The 20,546-nt window shown below is 33.1% G+C and overlaps 4 protein-coding genes across 6 annotated transcripts; 1 reads left to right on the top strand and 3 right to left on the bottom strand.

Annotated features, from left to right (window-relative positions):
• Nucleotides 1-436: 436 nt before the first annotated feature.
• On the top strand, nucleotides 437-5,213 carry LOC121204870 (protein REPRESSOR OF SILENCING 3). Of its 3 annotated transcripts, none has more exons than XM_041075580.1 (6): nucleotides 439-702; nucleotides 785-1,009; nucleotides 1,992-2,408; nucleotides 2,516-2,815; nucleotides 2,927-3,854; nucleotides 4,511-5,213. In XM_041075580.1, the coding sequence occupies exons 1-5, from the start codon at nucleotides 496-498 to the stop codon at nucleotides 3,842-3,844; spliced, it is 2,067 nt and encodes a 688-aa protein (XP_040931514.1). In that variant the 5' UTR covers nucleotides 439-495; the 3' UTR covers nucleotides 3,845-3,854; nucleotides 4,511-5,213. The 3 variants fall into 3 exon arrangements, with proteins under 3 accessions (XP_040931513.1, XP_040931514.1, XP_040931515.1); XM_041075581.1 differs by having other exon boundaries at nucleotides 4,826-5,213; XM_041075579.1 differs by lacking the exon at nucleotides 4,511-5,213 and having other exon boundaries at nucleotides 437-702; nucleotides 2,927-4,142.
• On the bottom strand, nucleotides 3,947-9,191 carry LOC107926252 (myb family transcription factor PHL6). The gene is made up of 8 exons (XM_016857050.1): nucleotides 9,079-9,191; nucleotides 8,448-8,951; nucleotides 7,669-7,891; nucleotides 7,483-7,559; nucleotides 7,337-7,376; nucleotides 5,386-5,467; nucleotides 5,215-5,284; nucleotides 3,947-5,070 (listed from the first exon to the last, which is right to left on the bottom strand). Exons 2-8 carry the CDS (start codon nucleotides 8,925-8,927, stop codon nucleotides 4,792-4,794), a joined length of 1,251 nt encoding a protein of 416 aa, XP_016712539.1. The 5' UTR covers nucleotides 8,928-8,951; nucleotides 9,079-9,191; the 3' UTR covers nucleotides 3,947-4,791.
• Nucleotides 9,192-12,331: 3,140 nt separating this feature from the next.
• Nucleotides 12,332-15,361, bottom strand: LOC107926331 (uncharacterized). Its single transcript, XM_016857165.2, has 6 exons — nucleotides 14,862-15,361; nucleotides 14,666-14,719; nucleotides 14,334-14,414; nucleotides 14,120-14,189; nucleotides 13,942-14,030; nucleotides 12,332-12,735 (listed from the first exon to the last, which is right to left on the bottom strand). Exons 1-6 carry the CDS (start codon nucleotides 15,048-15,050, stop codon nucleotides 12,598-12,600), a joined length of 621 nt encoding a protein of 206 aa, XP_016712654.1. The 5' UTR covers nucleotides 15,051-15,361; the 3' UTR covers nucleotides 12,332-12,597.
• Nucleotides 15,362-16,454: 1,093 nt separating this feature from the next.
• Nucleotides 16,455-20,215, bottom strand: LOC107926333 (protein APEM9). The gene is made up of 6 exons (XM_016857167.2): nucleotides 19,882-20,215; nucleotides 19,624-19,791; nucleotides 19,450-19,527; nucleotides 18,669-18,954; nucleotides 17,300-17,658; nucleotides 16,455-17,090 (listed from the first exon to the last, which is right to left on the bottom strand). Exons 1-6 carry the CDS (start codon nucleotides 19,920-19,922, stop codon nucleotides 16,973-16,975), a joined length of 1,050 nt encoding a protein of 349 aa, XP_016712656.1. The 5' UTR covers nucleotides 19,923-20,215; the 3' UTR covers nucleotides 16,455-16,972.
• Between the last annotated feature and the right edge of the window lie 331 nt (nucleotides 20,216-20,546).

The raw sequence follows: 20,546 nt of genomic DNA on the forward strand, positions 1-20,546 counted from the left end.
TCACTTTATCTCCTATTTTCGTTTCATCCATCATGTTAGCCTCTTGATTATTTCCATTAAAAAAATACATGGCTATTAAAGCAAATTAAATGTGAACACGTGGACAATAATAAAAGGGTTAAGGTGAGAATTTCACTATAGTACAGGGGCAAAAACATGTATTAAGCCTATTTTCAAAGGGCGAACATGTGAGATTTTTTTGAACGAAAATGGTCAAGGGACTAATGTAATGGATAGAATGAAAGTAGAGGGGGCAAAGTGACCGGAAAAATAGTTAAATGGTCAAATTGAGAATTTCACTATAGTACAAGGGCCAAAACAAATATTAAACCATTATACAATTATAAATTATACTTAGATTTTGTACGTATGAATGGATCGTAATTTGTAAAGCCCAAACTTTAAAGAGCCCAAACCCGAAAGGTTCCAAAATACCCAAAAGTAAGTCCTTTACTAGTAAGGCAAAACTGTGAAATAGAATCACAGAGACCGGCAATGGCGGCCGATCCCACAGCCACAACTATGACAAGAATACATGTTGGAGGTTTGGGGCAAAGCGTTAACAGCGATGATCTGCGGAAGATATTCTCCGCCGTGGGAACGGTGGAAGGAGTGGACATCGTAAGGACCAAAGGTCGCAGTTTCGCATACGTCGATATCCTCCCATCTACCTCAAACTCCATCTCCAAGCTATTTAGCACGGTGGGAAATCTTTGAACACTGTATGTTTAGGGTTACTGCTTTAGAAATTCATGGTTTGATTTGTTTTTGAAAATTAATACAGTATAATGGGTGCGCTTGGAAAGGGGGCAAGTTGAAGCTTGAAAAGGCTAAAGAACACTTTCTTACTCGCCTGAAACGGGAATGGGCTGAGGCAGAAGCTGAAGATGAAGCTAATGAAGGAAGCCATCAAGCTAAGCCTTCTTCTTCAGATAGCAACAATAGCAAAAACAAAGTTCAGGTTTCTCAAAACAACCAGCTTCGGATCTTCTTTCCTAGATTATCAAAGGTTAGGTTTCTTTTTAATTTAAATTTTCAATTTTGTATTGCAAATTGCTCTCTTAAATCGGTTGTTTGTGTTGTTGCTCCTATATATGTGTGTGTAAATTGTAAAAAAATTAAACATTCCCATTTCCTTGTGTTGGATATATACCAGTCCCAAATTCAAGTAACATTGTTCTTTGTTATGTTATAGGGAATTGTTTAGCTTCAGCTGAAACCATAGATGTCATTATGGAACCGGATGATTCTAACCATAATTACCTGAATCCAAACCCAATTTGATAATAAAAAGTCAACTGAACTAAGGGTGAAATCTAGCTGAGCCCGGGAGCTCAAGCTCTGCTCGAAATTTAGAGCTCGATACTTGGCTTGAGTTCAATTGAGCTTGAGCTCCGCTTGAGATATATTCAAGTTACTTGAGCTTGATTAAGGTCATTTATCAATTTTCATACTCAAACTTGAACTCAAGCTTGACTAAGCTCATATGTGTTGAAGCTCGAGCTTGGCTTGATAATTAAGCTTAGAGTTAATAATATATATTAAGGACAATAAAACAAGCTTGATAATTTGGCTCGATTGATAGCTCAAACTGCTTGAGCTCCAGTTCAGCTCGATAATTACCAAATTGAGTTTGAGTTCTATTCGTGTTGAGTTTGATTAGCTTGTAAGCACCGGTATCTCATTTACATTTGAAACCATCCAACCCAAATCCATATTGACTTTAACAAATAGCCCAAAATGACAAAATCCAAAGTGATCCAAACCGGTAATAATTTGATTGGCAAACTCAAATGACCCTAAACCAAAACAACCCGAACATGAAATGACCCAAACCCGAAACAACATGAACATGAATTGACCTGAATTTGAAATGGCCCAAACTCAAAACTAACCAGGGCTAAAATGACTTGAAAATTTTAAAAGTGGAATTAATCCGATCCAAAACCAACTCGACCAGCTCAACTGACAGGTACTTTCATGTTGTGCAGATAAAATCGTTGCCATTTAGTGGGACTGGAAAGCATAGATACAGTTTCCAACGTGTTGAAGCCCCTGCTTTTCCTCTACATTTTTGTGATTGTGTAGAGCACTCTGGTCGTTTCAATGCTGTGAAACAAAAAGAAGTTCGACATCATGGGGAAATAAATGATGGCATGAATGAGGAAGAGCTTAGCTTGATGAGCTCAGTAATGAACAAGCTTTTTGAGAGGGAAAATATTTCCAACATTAGCAGGTCCGCCATAGTAAAGGAAAGAGACAATTTCATTGAACCAGTTGAGGATTCACCCTCCAATGAGGAGGAAAATGACGACGACGATGATGATCTCATAATTAATGTCGTTTCTAATGCAAAAAAACGAACAGCTATGTCTGGGATCAGAGAGTCGAAAAAAGTCTCCACTGAGGTATAATCTGATGTTAGTTACTGCAAAAAGCTGTTTGATTTCATGGTGTGTTAGTGTTTTGTTCTCCTTGTAATTAATTTCATTCTCTTGCCATATTTGACACACAGAAAACTAGACTTAGTGAAAACAAAGTTTCGAAGGATGGAGCAATTCCGAGTGCAAGCAAGTTGCAGAAAAAGAATGCTTTGCATGCTGAAAAGAAGAGGAAACCGAACAGAGATGATAAACATGAAATCCCTTCTCTTTCATCTCAACTGAGAATGAATTCGCAGTGTGATGAGATTGAAGCAGGTTTTGAGGAGGATGATGAAACTGATGATGACCTCGTAATTAATGTGGCGTCAACGGAAAACAAAGGGAAGGCTTTGTCAGGAAGCACAAAGCGTGCTAAGGTATCACCAAAACAGGTATACCCTCTCTCTTGGTTGGTGCAGAGTAGATGCTTTCTTATATGCTACTAGGATCATGTATATACGTACTATCGGGTCCTAATTTCTTCATATTTCTATGACACCTAGAATTTTAAACTGAGTGAGACACAATCAAATGAGAATGAGTGCGAAGAGAAGAAAGATCGTTTACTTCCTAGAAAGAAGATGAAACTAATTTCTACCAAAGAAAGGGATGGAAATGAAGCTGTCTCCACTGTACCTGCTGAGAAGGGACCCCTCATTGCTCAAATGACTGAACAAGATTGTAGTCTCAAACCGTCGAGTACTAGTTGTTTGTGGTCTCAAAAGTCTTCATGGAAGGCACTTGTTGGAGGTAGAGGCGACAGTGCATTCAGTCTCTCCAATATTCTTCAAAATGCTGATACCACTGAGGAACAACACGTTTTTGATGATCCCAAAGTGGACAACACTCTTGATAGCAAGAATGACAAGTTGTCAACACCTGAGAACTCGGAAGGGATGTCAGACAAAATGGAAATAGCGAATGCGATTGCAGAAGCCCAGTCAAATAAACCTAGCATGACTTCAAGTAATACAGGAAGAGGTTCTTCATGGCTCCACAAGTCTTCATGGATTCAATTGGTAAGTGATAAGAGCAAATCCTTTAGTATCTCACAAATTTTGCCTGGCACTACTACTTCACAAGAGCTTGCAAAGCCCACTGGTGAGGATGTGGTGCAGTCTGCTGATGGAAATTATACCAACGAAATGGACCAATTTACGACTGAAGGTGTTGGAAAAGGAGACTTTGTTGAGAGTATTCCGGAAACCAACCCTCAAACTCTTGAGGGCAGTAACGATACTTCTCTCCCAGCTGTTGAGAATATAAGCAACTTTGAACCAGTCAAAGGTTTTGCTGTAGATACTAGCACAGTGGGGACATGTTCATTTATGAGAAGCTCTACTTCATTGAAAGAATGGGCTAAAACTAAGGCTGCCCTAAAAGGGTCACGGAAGAAGAAAACAAAAGGCGATTCAATATAGTAGCATTGAGGTATGTTGTTCGGATTTAAGTCTCATTGATGAATACATGTATGCTTGGATTTTTTTAAAGTTTTTTCATGTATTTGGAGGATCCTTGAAGGGTCAAAATTTCATACTCAGATATGGATTTTGAAAGAAAAAAATGAATAGTCGGAACAACATAGGTGCTGTGGTTCTAGTGAAATGATTTTGTTCTGATTATTGAATGACATTGTGTTCCATAGAAATATACCTAGAAAAACCATCTAAAGTCTTTTGTATGCTTTTGTTGGTATCAATTAAACCAAGGATTTCATCATTTTCATTTGTGATATTTGTTCATTTCTTCAAATATTCTCAAATCCATTGCTTTCTATTCATTTATCGTCCTATATTGAAGTCCTGTCCACCCTAATTACAATTTATTTCTTTACAATAAAGACACTTACAAAAGAAGTCTTGCATCTCTTCTAAACATTATCAATTCTCATCACAAACATGACCAAAATTATCAAAAAAAAAAATTGACAGAAATACTAAAACAAAAGCAGGAACTGTTTTCAGTCATTGCAAAGATTTTTAGCGTAATGAAAACTGTGGAGGGATTTCTGACTCTTTTGGGAGAAATCTTCTAAGTATTGTCCGTCCAGAGCTAGCGGACTTCCAACACGTTCAGTATTGTTACAGGTGGGGGTTTTGTATCCCAATTTTGTCGAGAGCCCGAGCTGGAGGCAGGATTCACGGAGCGGGAGTGTTCAATTTGATGAGGTACTCTCACTCTCTGAGCCCTTCACCACCCTCGATGAAGTCAAGAGACAAAACCCTGGTTTAGGACAATACCAAACATGTTGAGGAGTCCGCCACTCTAGGTGGACAAGACTTAAAAAGACTTCTCTCAACGTGTTAGAAATCTCTCAACAAAAACAAAGAAAGTATTCTTATTCCTATTTGTTTTGGGATGTTGGTTTTTAGCTGCTTTCTCCTCTGTGCCGCTTTTGACAGTGTTCAGATTCAGTAGTTTCAGAGGCTTTATGTTTGGGTGAATGAGTTGAAGAAGAACAATCTGTAATGGACTTAGCTGATCCAGATTTCTGGAAGAAGCTGGCAGTTTCAGATGAAAATAAAAATGGATTTTCACTTGGAAACATTTTCTTATTGGCCGACCCAGATTTGTGACGACGTTCATCCATAAGCTTTTTCAAGAGCTGTCCTTGTTGCTGTATTTGCAGCTGAAGCTCCTTTTGCACCTATTGAACCCCAAAAGAGAAAAACACCGGTAAAAAGTGTTTGCAAGAGCATGACCTGTCGTTACTCGGATTCGAGTGTAAGTGTTGGATATACATATAGAAAAAAAACTCAAATGGAATAACTATGAGAAAACATTAACACACCTTCAGCTGTTCATGCAACAGCTTTTGAACTTCAATTTGCATTTTCAAGGTCTCTACTACATCCACTTCCCTGCAAATAAATGCCATTGAAAGGATGATATTAGTGCTTAATTTTGTGCCATAAATTAATGACTCAAAAACAATTATAAGTTACTTGAATTTGGATCACACCTTTCTATGTTGCCATCACTTTGATGATCATCACTCTCAATTAAAGTTGCTCTCTCTTCTTCAAATCTGGAACTTCCTTTATCTACTAAGTGTAAAAGCAGTAAGTGTTGATCTTGGCATATGCTTAATCAGCAGATTGATTTATGAAAATTTTAAGGGGAAAAAAAGTAAAATGGGAAATGGTTTGTGTGCAATATATGTTATCAGGATTCTTTATTTTCTCTTAAGTATCTGTGTTTGGGATTCATGACATTTTCTTATGTGTGTGAGTTGAGAGAATAATCTTCCAAATATGTGAGAAAATTTAAGTGAAAAGTCCATATATTTATTGTTGGAAAAGCTGTATCGAAACTCACGTGCAAATATTCTTTAAATTATATTCTAAATACTTAATCAATCATTTTAGTCCACATCATTATTCTTATTTAAATTCTAATCCTCCTAAAATTTATCCAAAATCTACTACAAATATTATAATTATCATCATATCTAGAAATCTAGTTTAAATGAAAAACTACTTACAACTATTATAATATTTTAACCAATAAAAGAACATTATATTCAACCCTGCTCGTTAGCTACACTATAGTGGTTTGGTACCTCTCATAAAAAACTTTCCATCTAAATCTTCAACATCATCTTCATCATGTTATCGAGGAAGAGCATTGCTAATATGTTTGGTTTCTTTAAACCGCCTAATTCCGTGCAATATAAAAAATTCTTCAAATTACTATTAAGTGTTGAGTGCATTGATAAATCGTATTGCATCTCTAATAAGAGAACTTAAATTCAAACTTTAAGAATAATATAAAAAAAACTACTCTTCAAATTTATCCAAGGTGTCCTTATTCCTATTGTTTGATCTAATTAGTAGTACCCCTTCAAGTGATGAACAAGATGAATATTTTCTCTTTCCACCATCTTTTTCACGGTCTTCGTCTCTTCCTTGTTTCTCTCTCTTATCACAAAAATTCTTTTTTTTTCCTTTGTTAGAAAGACATCCATCTTTTCTTGTTTGAAAGACTCTTTTAGCATGCTCTTCTTGTTTATTTGCTCTTTAGTGTAACCAGTATTGATTAACTTTCATAATGAGATGTTGGCTAAATATTTTGAATCTTCAAAAGGTGAAATTTTCGACTCATATCAATCTGGTAAAGTTATAATAACTTTTCCCATAATCCTCTTATCACAAAACTCATCTTTAAGTAACGTAATATTGTTAAGAGTGACCATAATCTTATTTGAATACTATTTGACAATTTCATTATTTTTCATCTTAGATTCTCCAGAATCTTTTGATTTAGTTTGTGTTGAACCTTAGAACTCCTCTTTTTGCTTATCTTAAGTTTGATTTGATATCTAACAAGTCGATCCTTGTGAAAAAAACATAATAAATTCCATTTTACAGACATGACATTACCTTATATATTTTTTTGTCACACTAATTATGTTGTTTGACCTGAACTATAATTGGATTGGTCCTCGATGGTGATTGATCTCTACCAATTTCCACTACTTCCTAGAAGACATGTGCATTTTCACCAACCAATAAAGGAGGTGGAGAAAAATTGTTTGAGCTCACAATTCTAGAATTTGACAATTTAGGGTTGTGTGCTAACAAAGAAGATAAAATTTTCTTTCAAAAACTCCCAAAAAGTGCATCTAAGAGCTTAGGTCCCCAAAGCTAATTGTTTTGATACCAATTGTTGGGCTTCAGAGAGAGAATATTTATAAGGGTATTATAAACTAGTCATTTTAGTTTTTTATGTTAAAGTTTATTCAAAATTCGCTACAAAATTTATGATTGGTCGCCAAAAGATAACTACAAATTTAATTAAAATAAAAAAAGCCGATCAATATAATATTTTAACCCGAAAAACAACATTATATTCAACAAATATACAACATAAAACATAATTCAGTTTTCTTCAAAGAATAGTTGGATATTTACCATTTTTCAGCTCTGAAACACCCTTGGCAAGTCTATACTTCTGCAAATTAGATATACAAAGAAACATTATATACAATCACCACTATATATATACACACACATTCATGAAGATCCCATCATATATACACAATTTACCTCAAAATTACCTGCAAATGGCTCTTGACATGATAGATACTCAAACCCTCAACATTCATAAGTTTCAAAATATTCTTTGGTGTAGCACCTATATATGATTTCATAGAGAAAAAAATTGTTAAGTTTAAAAACAAAAGAATACCCAGATATCAGCTCATGATGATTAATCAAAAGATGGTTTATATATATGTTCTCACAGTCAGGGCCACCAAGTTGATCCACTGCATTTAAGAAAAGTTCATGAAGCTCAGGTATCCACCTTATTCTTTGTTTATGTGCAGCCATAGCATCAGTATATTGTTGATTCATTGAATGTATATAACCATCCATGTTAACAACTGAGGTAACATGATTTCTTTTAAATCCCAATTGATGTATCCCTTGATCTGAAGAAACTTGTGGAGTTTCTTCATGTATTTCCTAATTATATAAGATGGATGTTAGATTTCGAATACATGGGTAATATACCATGGAGTCCTCATCTACTCAAGAAATGAGCAAATTAGTTCATATACGTTAGTTTGAAAAGCAATTAAATCTTTTTTTTTTTTGGTTAAAAATTGGTGTGACCAACAAAATAACTAGACAGTGACACGTGGCGCACCATGTGTATCTCATGTTGATATAGAAGGACTAGTTTTGCATTGTGACCCATCTACTCAAAAAATGGCCAAATTAGTCTTTTTACGTTAGATTAAAGAGCTAATTGATCTTTTTGTTAAAAATTCTATCTATTTTTACTGTTAAAAATTGGTTCCTATATGTTAGCATGAGGTACACGTGACATGTCATGTGTTATTGTCTAGTTATTTTCTTAGCCATGCCAGTTTTTAACAAAAAAAAGATCAATTTATCGTTTGATGTAACTTACAAAGACTAATTTAACAATTTTTTGAGTTGAGGGAGATAACATGCAATCTAAGGGCCTCCATGGTACTTATATTGTTAAACATGATATATATATATACACATTTACCTGATCAAGGCCAAGAGGTGAACTTTCACTCACATCAATCTCAAGCTCTTTAGTCAAATATTGCAATTGCAGCTTCTCTTTCAACGTTAAACTCTGCTTTGCGTACATTGAACCTTGAGACATTGAACCTTGAGGGCTGCCACAAGGACTTGATGCTGGTACATGAGTAAATGCCATGAAATCATCTTTTTCACCACAAAGAGATGGGTCACAAACTGCAACTTTTTGATTATATCTTCGATTTCCATCATGGTTTCCGGTCTTTGAATTCGGTAACCATGACTGGTTTAAACCGGTATTGAACCTATAAGGATGGGGCTGTGACATTGATGGTTGTGATATTGGTGCAAGGGCTTCTTGTTGTTGGTGCTCTGGCATAAAATAAGGACTTGGTGAGTTCTCATATGCTGAATAAAGCGCTATTGGGTCACTATTGAGGAACTTATGAACAGAAAAAGGTCCAGGATAGCTTGTTTGCATTGCTCCTTTTACACTTGTGATATACTGCAAAAGAACAAAATACCATGACTTGAATTAAGCATTTTGGATTATCATATATATATGTGTAATACATGAACATATATTATTGATTTGATGCTTAACAAAAAGAGAGAAAGAGAGGAAAACAGACCTTTGAAGTTGAAAGCTTAATTTCAGGAAAAAGCACAAACACAGATTCTTCAGCTTCTGCTACAAGGTTTTCAGGTTGAGGTTATTTATTGAATTATAAAAAAAAACGCAAATGGCATACACAGGATTTGATGATTGTTTTGTATTTTAGGGGCAAGATAATATTAAATTATATATATATAAAAAAGTTAAAATATACTTTTTAATTTATGTATTAAAAAAATGAGTTGTAATGAGCTTAAATTTAACAAAATAATCAAAGGCAAATTTAACTAATTTTTTTTTCAATTCATTTCTCTTATAAATAAAAAAATATAAACCCTAAAAATGAAAAAAAAAATTGTTTAGCCCTTCAAAAATAATAAAATTATAAATTAATACATGATAAACTTATATTTTGATCTATTAAAAATTTATAATCAAATTTCTGAATTTGCCCCTAAAAATATTTTAACGATATTAACAGTTAGACCTAAATTTTAAAATTTAAAAATTCTTAAAATTAAAATTACATCAAATTTACTTAAGAATATTTTAATTCTATAAAAAAATGATGATGAATAATAAGGATATAGGTTGTATAGGTCCACACGGTTGTTGATTAGATTAGTGTGGATAAATAGTAATGAAGTAATGAAGTAGTTTCCCATGAAATTTCACAAATGTTTGTGATTTGTCTTTTTTGTTCAATTGAATCCTCAAATATTTAAAGTACGTAGGCGGAGATTCTAATGCCAGATTCAGAAGCTTTTCATTGGGATTCTTTTTATAAGACATAAACAAACGGCCATTGACTATATATATATGGTTTCAATAAACAAGTAGAATAATATTGTTGCAATATTGCAATTGCCATTTCCCAACAGGTCATACTCATAGGTGACAATGACTTATATCGCGGCTTTTTATTTGTTTCGATTCGTTTTAATTTTTATATTTTTTATTATATTTTTATTTGTATTTTTATTTTTATTGTAATATTTGAATTTAATTTTTTGAATAGTTTAGTAATTTAAATGAAAATTTTCGAATAATTTAGTGATCAAATTATAATTTTTTAGTTAAGTGACTTAAACAAAAACTTATCCGTTATTTAATGACTAATAACATAGTTTACCCTTAAGAAAAATGTCTACAACTCTCATTTAGAGGTTTTTATAAGTCAAGTCCATACATAATATCAGTATCATATATAATTATCCAAATCTCACCCAACTTGAAATGACTATTTGAGATATAAGACTCAATAATAGAATAATAGCAAAACAACAACAAAGTAGCAACAAAATAGTACTAAAAACAACACCAAAACAGTGACAAATTAAACAGCAGCTTATTTGGGTTGAGATATTGACTATAGGTAAGCTTACTTGAGCTCTGGTGTAATGAGTTTAATTATTCTTGAGTTTGTGGCTAAATAGAAATATTTATATTATGAATATTTTATCATTAAGTCTTTCACTCATTGTTATAAACCTTGCGTATAACATTATTATAGAGAACATCGGTATAAACCTTAACCGACGGTAATGTATACACTTTCTTCGTCACTAAAAGTGTTGTCGGCTATTTTTATCCCATCATTGTTAATAGTCTTTTTGCCGATGATTTTACTACTTTCAATATATTACTATATAATTTTGTGACAAACATTTAACTCAGTTGATATAGCCTCTGTCTTGGGGTAGTAACCACCATAATAATAATAATCACAATCAACAGAAATGGTGGTTTTAAAATGGAGCAAAGCATCTCTTTGGTGTGGGAGACATAAATGAGAGGATGGAGGGGAACAGAGGAAGACAAAGCCCATTAAATTAAATTAAATTAAATTAGTAAAAATAAAATTATACTTTGACTATAAAAATTTTAAAACAAATGTAAGTTGTACCACAAAATTCTATCCCATTTTAGAAGTTAGGACTTACATATTTTCTTCATTTCCCATTTCATTCTCTACTTTTCATTTTGCACCAAAAAGTAACTTATTTAACTTTTTTTTAATTGAATTAAACTATTTAATTTAGTTAATAATAATTTATTATTTTTAAAACATTTTTATACATTTCTATTTATTTGATATTTAAAATTTTAAGTATAATAACGCCCCTAGTCTTTGTACACTTTAATTTTTTTTAAATTTAACCTCCCTGCTTTTAATTTCAATAATTTAATTATCTACTAGTATGATTTAAAAAATTAAAATCCAATTGTATCAATGTTAATTGATTTCAATTAAATTTAAATATGTTATGAATTGGACCTTAAGTTTTAAATCAGATCTATGAATACTTAAATACCGCATATTCAAATCTAATGGAAGATCATTGAGTGTTTTTAATTAGACTTTAATTTTCAAATTAGAAAAATAGAGGTACTAATTTTCAAAAGTCTGAAGAATACAAGGAGTGGGGTATAATTAAACTAAAATTTTAATATAATTTTCACCTTTATTTTCTTTTATTGAAAAGGATCATAGGTTTTTACTGCGACTATCGCTTGCAACAGGGAAAAAAAGGGGGGGGGGATGACCGGAGAGAATAGGTCCAAAAGAGCTGACAAACAAACTACCGGCAAATTCACTACCAAGGAGGGGCCAAAGCCTAGGACAGAGCCACCAAGACCATCGTCACCCCTCGACAGCTGTAGATCCAACGCCTTAGAGAGGGTCCAGTGCAACTCAATCAACATCACCATGTTCGAGCCTTTAAGGTCAAACAGAAACGGCGCACCACCTTGTGCAGTGACCTTGCCAAGCATTCAAAACAAAAGTCGAAGAAAATTAGAACCGATCCAGCAACAAGAGAAGTGGAAGAGCACCCGAGGAAGCAAGCCGCCGCCTTTCGCCAACAAAAAAAAAAGGCACAAAAGAAAGGACGACTACTCGATTTATTTTGCCAAAGAGAAAGGCAAAGGGAAAAAAATACTGACTACAACAGTCGAGATGTGAGCAATACCAGCCCCAAGGTCGAGGGGCCACTTAGGAGAAAAAAAGCAGGGCTTAAGAGGGAAGGGAGAATAACTTTTCCTGTTTGTTACGGATCTTAACTTCCATGGAAGGGGATTCTTGGTTGAATTTTACTCATGAAACAATTTAATTTGCAAATTAAAGAAGATGAAAAAGAGAATTTTTTCCAACAAATTGAGCATTTCTCTCAAAAACCGATTCAATCCAAATTGATTTACCGATCAATTCCCAATCTAACCGACTGGTCCAATTCCAACAACAGATGAATCTAAGTGCAAAGAAAACATACTATGAAAAATATGTGGAGGATTTCAATTAAACAGCTACCATTGCAGGCAAGCAAATACTATTTTTTGATCTAAACATTAGTGGCACACCTAAACCATATATGAGCGAAGCCATTTGACTCCTCAACAATCTTATGTCCCGTTACATAAAATTCCAATAAAATGCAGTCGCTAACAACAGATGACAGAATACAGTTACAGTTACAGTCTAATAATAAATTTCAACAAAAACCAAAGTTTAAATGGAACAGAACTCGAACCCTTGCTACCGATCTTTGAGTTCCTGCTCAAATTGAAGCAATTTCTCCCGGACAGGCTGCAAAAAACGCTTCTTCAAGTCCTGGATAATCTGCTGCTTGTCTTGCTGCACGTAATCCTTTTCTTCGCTAAGCTGTACTGCCATCTATCGTTATCCAAAATGGAAACATTTTAGTTAGCTTCAGTCATTTCTGCCGAGCTCTATAACGGTTCTAAAAGTCGATAGATTACCAATGCCTAACATATAACTATGGAACGAAAACAATTGCCCTACCCTAAGATTGGTTTTAGGGTTCAAAATATCATGTTCTCTCCTGAACCTGCACCTACAAATCATGTACTCTTATTGCATTCTAGTCATAATCGTGACATATTTATACTATATATTTTATCATGTTAATAATTCATTTATATAGCTATTGACGCATTCCTATATTTATATAATGTTAATGTTATTTGTTTATAGGTTAAAATATGCCATAACTCCTTGTAATCTTCACAAATTTGGAATCTAGTCGCTATAATTTTATTTCCAAAAAATTAATCTGTCAACTTTTCAGATTTCAAAATTCAGATCTAGTAATTAACTCTTTTTTTTTTTTGTTAAATTTGATGATGAGACATTTTGAAAAAAAAAAATACTCACTTGGTAGTCAAATAACTATAACAATAATGATGTAATGAAAGTGAATTTAACAAAATAATTTTAGCAGTGTTAACAACTGGACCTAAATTTTGAAATCTGAAAAGTAGGACTGAATTCCTAAAAATATAAGTATAGGGACTAAATTCTAAATTTACAAAGACTTATGGCATATTTTAACCTTGTTTATATTGTGTTGGGGTTTTAATTGTAATCTACTTTTTTTTAAATCAAGATTAAGTGTAGTATCCAAATATTTTAAGCGTACCTAAAACAGTAAATTCTATCAGTTAGAATTAATATTTGGTCAAATTATATTTCAAATTCAATAGTATACTCTACTGGTTTATTGTTTCAACTTCTCTCATTAATTCCCACCATTATGCTTCTCACTATTTTGTTACAACCTCTTTTCTACAATAAACACCAAACACCAATTCTTTGGTTCATCATTTTATGCCATTTTTTGCAACTTGGCAGTATTCATGTAAAAGACATATTCTACAGTAAACACTATCCTAGCACTGGCAGTCATTGAATTTATACCGAAGGCCTATCCATCATAACATGTCATAGAATTTATACGATAGGCCCATGCATCATAACATGTTTGCAATTAGTTATACCAAGAACTATTCAATAAGTTTATCCTCTTATCTCTTCTACACCAAATAGTTATCTCTAAAGTGGCACTCAATTCAAGCATACCTGCAAGTCGTCGAGCTCGCCAAATGAAAATTCTGGGATATCAATATGGCCATTAACCGTCTTCTTCTCTTCCCGTAGATGCCACTCCCCTGATTTCCATTTAGATCCCAATTTGATCAAAAAAGCGATAAATAAGCTTAGAAAGAAAAAGCATAACACCATATTTAGACCCACTTGCCTTTGATTTTTAATGTCAACTCATACGTATAGCCAACACGCTTCTTGTTTCGTACAGTCACCAAAAAAGCCTGCTCAAACAAGAAATATCCACCATAAAATAAGGTAAATATCTATGTATACAGCCATAGGTGTAGTTTAGTTAAGCTTACATCAATGGTGTCCAATAACATTATAAGACAAAAACACAAATAAAAGTAAGAAAAATAACTCACATCGCCAACACACTTGGTTACATCAGAAATTTCAGCCTTGCCACAAGATAAATCCAATGAACCCACAGATTTAAGCAATTCCTGGAAAATAAAACTGGGTTTTTCAGTACATCTCAAGCTTTTAAACATACATATTGTTGAGGGGAAGTTGGCCTCAGACCTTCAACGAAAGGTATTGTCTTCCTAACTCTGTGAAGCCCTTTGGGCTCTCCTTGGATTGCAGGAGACAGAACTCCACCACAGGACAATACCTTCCGTTGAGGGTCCGAGACCAACCTCCACTCAACACATATACATTACATATATCAAAAATCAGGGTTTTGCATATAGACCTTTAATCTTTGAGTAGCCCAGTTATTAAGGTTTTTCTCCTCCCAAGTTCCAGCCTATGGTGAACAAGGACCAAAAAAACATTAAACGAAATAATTGAAATGTACGAAAAATCTGAAATACCCATTAATAAAACCCTAGATCAGATCACAAACGTGAGCATAAAAAACAAAAATTTAAAAAAAAAAAAAGCATTACCTTATTCCAAACAGAACCAAGAGATGTAGGCTGAGATTGAGTTGAAAGGATGTCTTGAGCAGTGAGTTTCTTAGGAACAGGGAGCGGAGCAGCGTCCGCCGTCGTTTCTCTTACCCAATAAGTATACGACGCAGCCTGCCCATTGCCGTTGCCGTCGCCGTGGGCGTTCTCTACTCCTCCGTTCTCCATCTCTTTATATGCTAATGGTATGGATCCAATCAACTTCTCGCCGAATTTAATTGAAAATTTGCTGGATGGAAGGATGAATGGGAGAATGGAGAAGAAGGGAAGATTTATTTATTATTTAAAATTCAATCAAATAAGGATTTTCTGGAAGCTTCTTCCAATATTATGGCTTTTGAAGTTGAAACCTAGAGTCTTCCTCATGCTTTTCACCTTCTTTTATTTATTTTTATGGAAAATCTCACCATTCTTATTTTTAGGGGAAACTATTTTTATACTCTATTTTCTAACACCCACAACGTGGGTGAAAAGGAAACAAAATAGGTTAATAAAAATAAATAGATAATTTTTTAAGTGAGGATAGCTTCTACAATTTATTGATTAAATATTTTTATTTTTATTTTTTATTAGGAGAAATAGGGGTTTGTTTTAGATTTTAAAAAATTAAATTTCTTATTAAATTCGAACTACACATAATCAAACCGAATCAAATTTCATTATAATAAATAGTTAGTGATATCAATTGAACATCGAATTATAAAATTTGAATAATTATAAAAAAAATAACTATAAATCTAAAAAAATTAACTTAATTTGAATAATTACAATTTTCAACTTAAATCAAAAGAAAATACATATTTAATTACACTTAAACTTATTCCAATTAAAGAATTATAAAATTTTAAGCTTTCGTCGGTTTAATTATAGCAATTTTAGTGATGCAAATTGAGGAACATTGAATTAATTTTCTCTATCTTTTTACTTTGTCTTAATTTTAAGGAAGTTAAAAAAAATATTTATTAAATCTCGAATAGATTTATTTTATGTGATATCAATTTTAAAAAATATTAGTATAAATATTTTTATAACCAAGATCATTTATTCACTTGTTAACCGAATTCCAATTCTATATGTAAAACTTTAAATTTATACAAACAATATATAATGCAAAATATGCAATCTAATAATATAAAAAAATTTAAATTGTCTTGTAATTTTTATAGTACATTTTCATTAATTCTTGAAAATTAATTCATGCAGAGATATATTTATTACATATTTCAAAAATAAAAATCAATTCTTTCTATTTTATTTCATTTTTATATTATCTTAAAATAAAGAAAGAATATCCATTTCTATTTTCATTTTACGATCCATAAATATTAATATTTTCAAAATTTGTAATTTCCCTCACAACAATATTAAGATTTGAACCTAAATTCCTTTGATGGTACATAATTCTATTAATGTGTGCCAAAAACAAATTCTAAATCGAGCTACAACTCAAATCGATTTTTGGTTTTTTTTTTTTCTCAACCCTAAAAGCAAGTAGAGGAAATCTCATTCTACCAACCAACCAACCATGTCATTCATTCCCTACGGCAATTGGAAAGCTTAAAGCAGCTGAAATTGACTGAAGAAGCAGACAGTATTGACTTTTCAACTTTGTATTTCATGTCAAACTTTGCCTTCAATACTCAAAACAAAGACCTAACACTAAATGCTCCCACAATTTTCTGATTTTTAAACATCATCCATCACCAATAACCAATCACTATAATTTGGTCCTCTAATCCCAATTTTCAGATCAATATACTCATTAAGAACAGTACAACAAAACCTTACAACTACATCAAAATTCAGTTTTCTTAATATAGGACCTCCATGGTACTTTTACCAATAAATAGAAGAGGTACGAAATATAATTTTCCCATTACATCAAAGTTTAAACCTCAACTTGAAATCCCATTATTATTTTCTTTTGTTTTTGTTTGAAGGCAATCAGACCTAGAAAGCTCATAATAATAATAGTAATGATAACACACAATGCATGTATGGAGTGAGGGATATTATCAGCAGAAGATAATTGAATACTAAACAGCTGACTTGAAATCCCACCTCGGCTCGGCTCGTTTCATCTCATCAGGTCAGGTAGCTGACGACAAGGGTTGAATGGCAGCAAGCGGATTAACTTGGTATGAAAATGCAAGTTCCCATAAGTCTACCAAACACTTCTTCACAAACAAAGCTTGTCTCTTAACAATCCTATTAACAACAACAAATATATATCATATACAAATATACATGCATTCATTGTCAATAGAATATATATATATAAACATTTCCCTTTCTCTACCAGAAAGGCATTCATGAACTTCTAACCTAGGACCGTAATTAAGAACATTAAGTAAGCTTCAACAATTGAAAGTTATGAACAAATATTTCAGGGTAAAAGAGCAAGAAGAAAATCTTACCTCTGTAAAGAAATTCCTCTCCTTCTAAGGATGTAGTATACGATTAGGACCAGACAGCCAATCAAGATTTTACCATTTGATATGACCACCCGATGATTACCAAACTTCAAAGTGATATTAGAAAACCAAGATAGAAAGCCGTGGGGTTGTCTGTACAGTTTCAAATTTGCCTGCTTTGAATCTCTCTCTCCATTAAGCAGGCTGCTGGTCTTTAAGCCTTTTAGTGTCCCCTCAGGCACATTTGGACCCTTATTGGAAGAATGAGAATCATGGTTTGCCAGAGGCAAATGTGACGAGGAGCCTTGTGGTAAATGAGTTACCTTTGTGGAATATAGGGAGTGCAATCTTCTCAAAAGATCCTAGAATAATACATGTAAAGATGGTAAGTTGGTGCAATACTCATATATTCCAAGAGAAAACAAAAATTATTCCCTCATAATTAATTAAATCAAGCACCATCAAGACCATGACACGCAAAGTACAAGAAAATAAATTGTTCTAAAGCTTGTCTGGTGTGAAATTGCATGATGTGAGAGAGAACCCCCTTGTAGATGCAAATATATCAGTAGTCTACCCTATGAAATAGATTGCATTTCAAAGGAATAAAAGATACATGCATATAAATAGTTGTATGAACTAGGAACCTAATGATTCAATTAGGAAATGCCCAAATTTGACTTAAAGCAAAGCCTAACTAAACAATGAAAAAATGTTCAAGACACTGGACTTAATTTTGCAATTTCAAGATGACAGGAAATTTTCAATGTACACGACTCTTAAAACAAGAAAAAAAAACGATCTTGAAACTTAAACCTAGAAGTTAGGACTGAAAAACAACAGATAAAGCCTATTCAAGCACCCAACTAAGATACTCAGCAGTGGAAATGTGCCAAGTTACAGTCTGGGCATGAGGACCAGCCTTAGCCCACCATTTAATGTTAAGCATGAACCTAAAACCAATCAACAATATATTGAAAGGCAGAACCTAAAGATAATGCCATAGCAAATCCAAAACTTAGCCAATGTGAGATAACATAATTTAAAAATTCCCTCTTTCTCGTAGGCCCATTGTTAACAAGTAAGCATAAGACTTAGCATCAATAAATAAGGTAACAAAGAACTAGGGCTCTAATACCATGTTAAGCGCAAAAGGCCACTGGCTAATTCTAAATTAACTGATGCAGAGTGACGCCGTCATACTTAACACTGTGTAAAGCTCTTCTAACAGTGCTCCACCATCAACACAAATCATGCTGAATTTCAACTACCAAAAATTCGTAAACAGCTAGATGAAGTATATTTATGTACACAAAAGGCACAGACTCAATCTAACAGTGTCCTAAGACATTTCTACTTAAGCATATATTACCTGTCGGTTTTTCTCTGGCAAAGCAGCTTGCTCAACCCAAGAGATTGCAAGATCGACATCACTGGAAACTGTTCCCAGAAGCATGACAGCATACAACTCAACAACTTCAATATACTTATCAACTCCCAAGACAGAATAGCTATCACTTCCACCCTTGAAATTCGAACTTGTTTCAGCACTAGCAAGAACATAGTATTGTTCATCCACATATCTCCACTTGCTAAGAAACTCCTCAAGAAACTCTTTGCCGCCTAAAGCTGAAGCTTCTGATATTTGGAAACATACCCTGAAGATTCAATAATGGAAGGAAATTTAGCACCACTGTCCTAGAGGTTCAGATGCCTATCCCAAGGCAAAATGTTATTGTAGCATTGAAAGTAGAACTTATATAATATAATACGGGTAAGCCTGGATATTCATCTTCCATTCAGAAATGAGACCTCAGCAACACTAGCCTCAGAAAATAAGAAAGAAGGGACGAAAGCTGTATACCCATCAGGCAGTAATAGTAAAACAAAAAAAAGTTCGAGATAAAAGAAAAGGGATAAAATTAAACATTTTTGGCCACCTACGAAGCTGGATTCAGAATGGGATAAAAAGTTGGAAGCAGTATATAAAACAAAAATAAGAATTGTTCAGTGAATAGTTACGTTAATCTCTTCATCATCTCTAAATTCATACATAGGAATTGAGGCATAATCCTCAAAATAAATATTAAAAAATATAGAGCATAACACAAATTCATAGGTAACATAGATGAATAGAAGAAAGAAAGGATTACCCAGTAAGAAGAACTTGAACAGGGATTGCTTCAATTGAAACAAATAACGTTTTGAGCTCATTCAGAATTGTAGATGTCCTGCAACGAATAGCATCATAATCAGCTAAGATAAGCAAAAAGAAAGCTATAACATGTTCCTATTTCAATTTTCCCTCCTACCAAACAAAGCTATACCTGGAGAGTTGTTTCCAGGACTGAACCAAGACCATACCAGCAGCCTCCATCGCTTCATACAAATCAAACTCAGAATCATCATCAATGGTTACATTGGGGCTGCCTCTTTGCTTTATTATGGAAGAAGCTAAAGATGCAGCCTCCTCATACATGGAGCAAACCAAGAAGCTATTACAACAATCAAAACCAAATTCATCAGTAACTTGTCACAAAAAAAAAATTAAAAACAAAAGTTGTCAAATTCATCATTGAAATTACCTTTCGGAGCGTTCAATCTCTGCCCAAATTGCGTCAGCCATTTTGGGCGTCTGATAAAATTAAGGTAAAAATGAAGATAACGCAACGAGCTTTATATTCAAGCTAACCCAAATGTGAAGTTATCTTCACTCGGAATCAGAATTGATTAAATTCGAATAAATGACTCAAATATACAAATAAAAACTTAAAATTATTGAAATGATTTCTTTTTTCCAATAGTTCATCCGTTCATTTTCCGTCCTCAGTTTATGTTTTAGGGTAAATTGTACTCAAGTCTAAGACTATTAGTAAATTTATATTTTGATTACTCAATTTTAAAAAATTATAAATTGGCCATTGAACTATTTGAGCCGTTAAATTGCCAACAAATATCTAATGGTTGTTAACTCACTATCCATTAAAGGGAGCGGAGCAGCGCCCTGAATATTTCCAAAATCTGCCTATTTTTTTAAATATAAAAAAAAGAGTACACTTTTCTAATTATTTTTAAAATCAATAGTTTTTTAAAATTTAAATTTGATATTTTTTGTTTTTCTATTCAAAATCGGCATATTTTTATAAATATTAAAAGAAAACAATGTATTTCCCTAAATATTTTTTAAAATCAACATTTTTTTTAAAATTTAGTTTTTTCTAACACCCACAATAAAGAAAAAAAAATTTGA

Source organism: Gossypium hirsutum, chromosome A08 (assembly GCF_007990345.1).
Source record: "Gossypium hirsutum isolate 1008001.06 chromosome A08, Gossypium_hirsutum_v2.1, whole genome shotgun sequence".
Taxonomy (NCBI): Eukaryota; Viridiplantae; Streptophyta; class Magnoliopsida; order Malvales; family Malvaceae; genus Gossypium; species Gossypium hirsutum.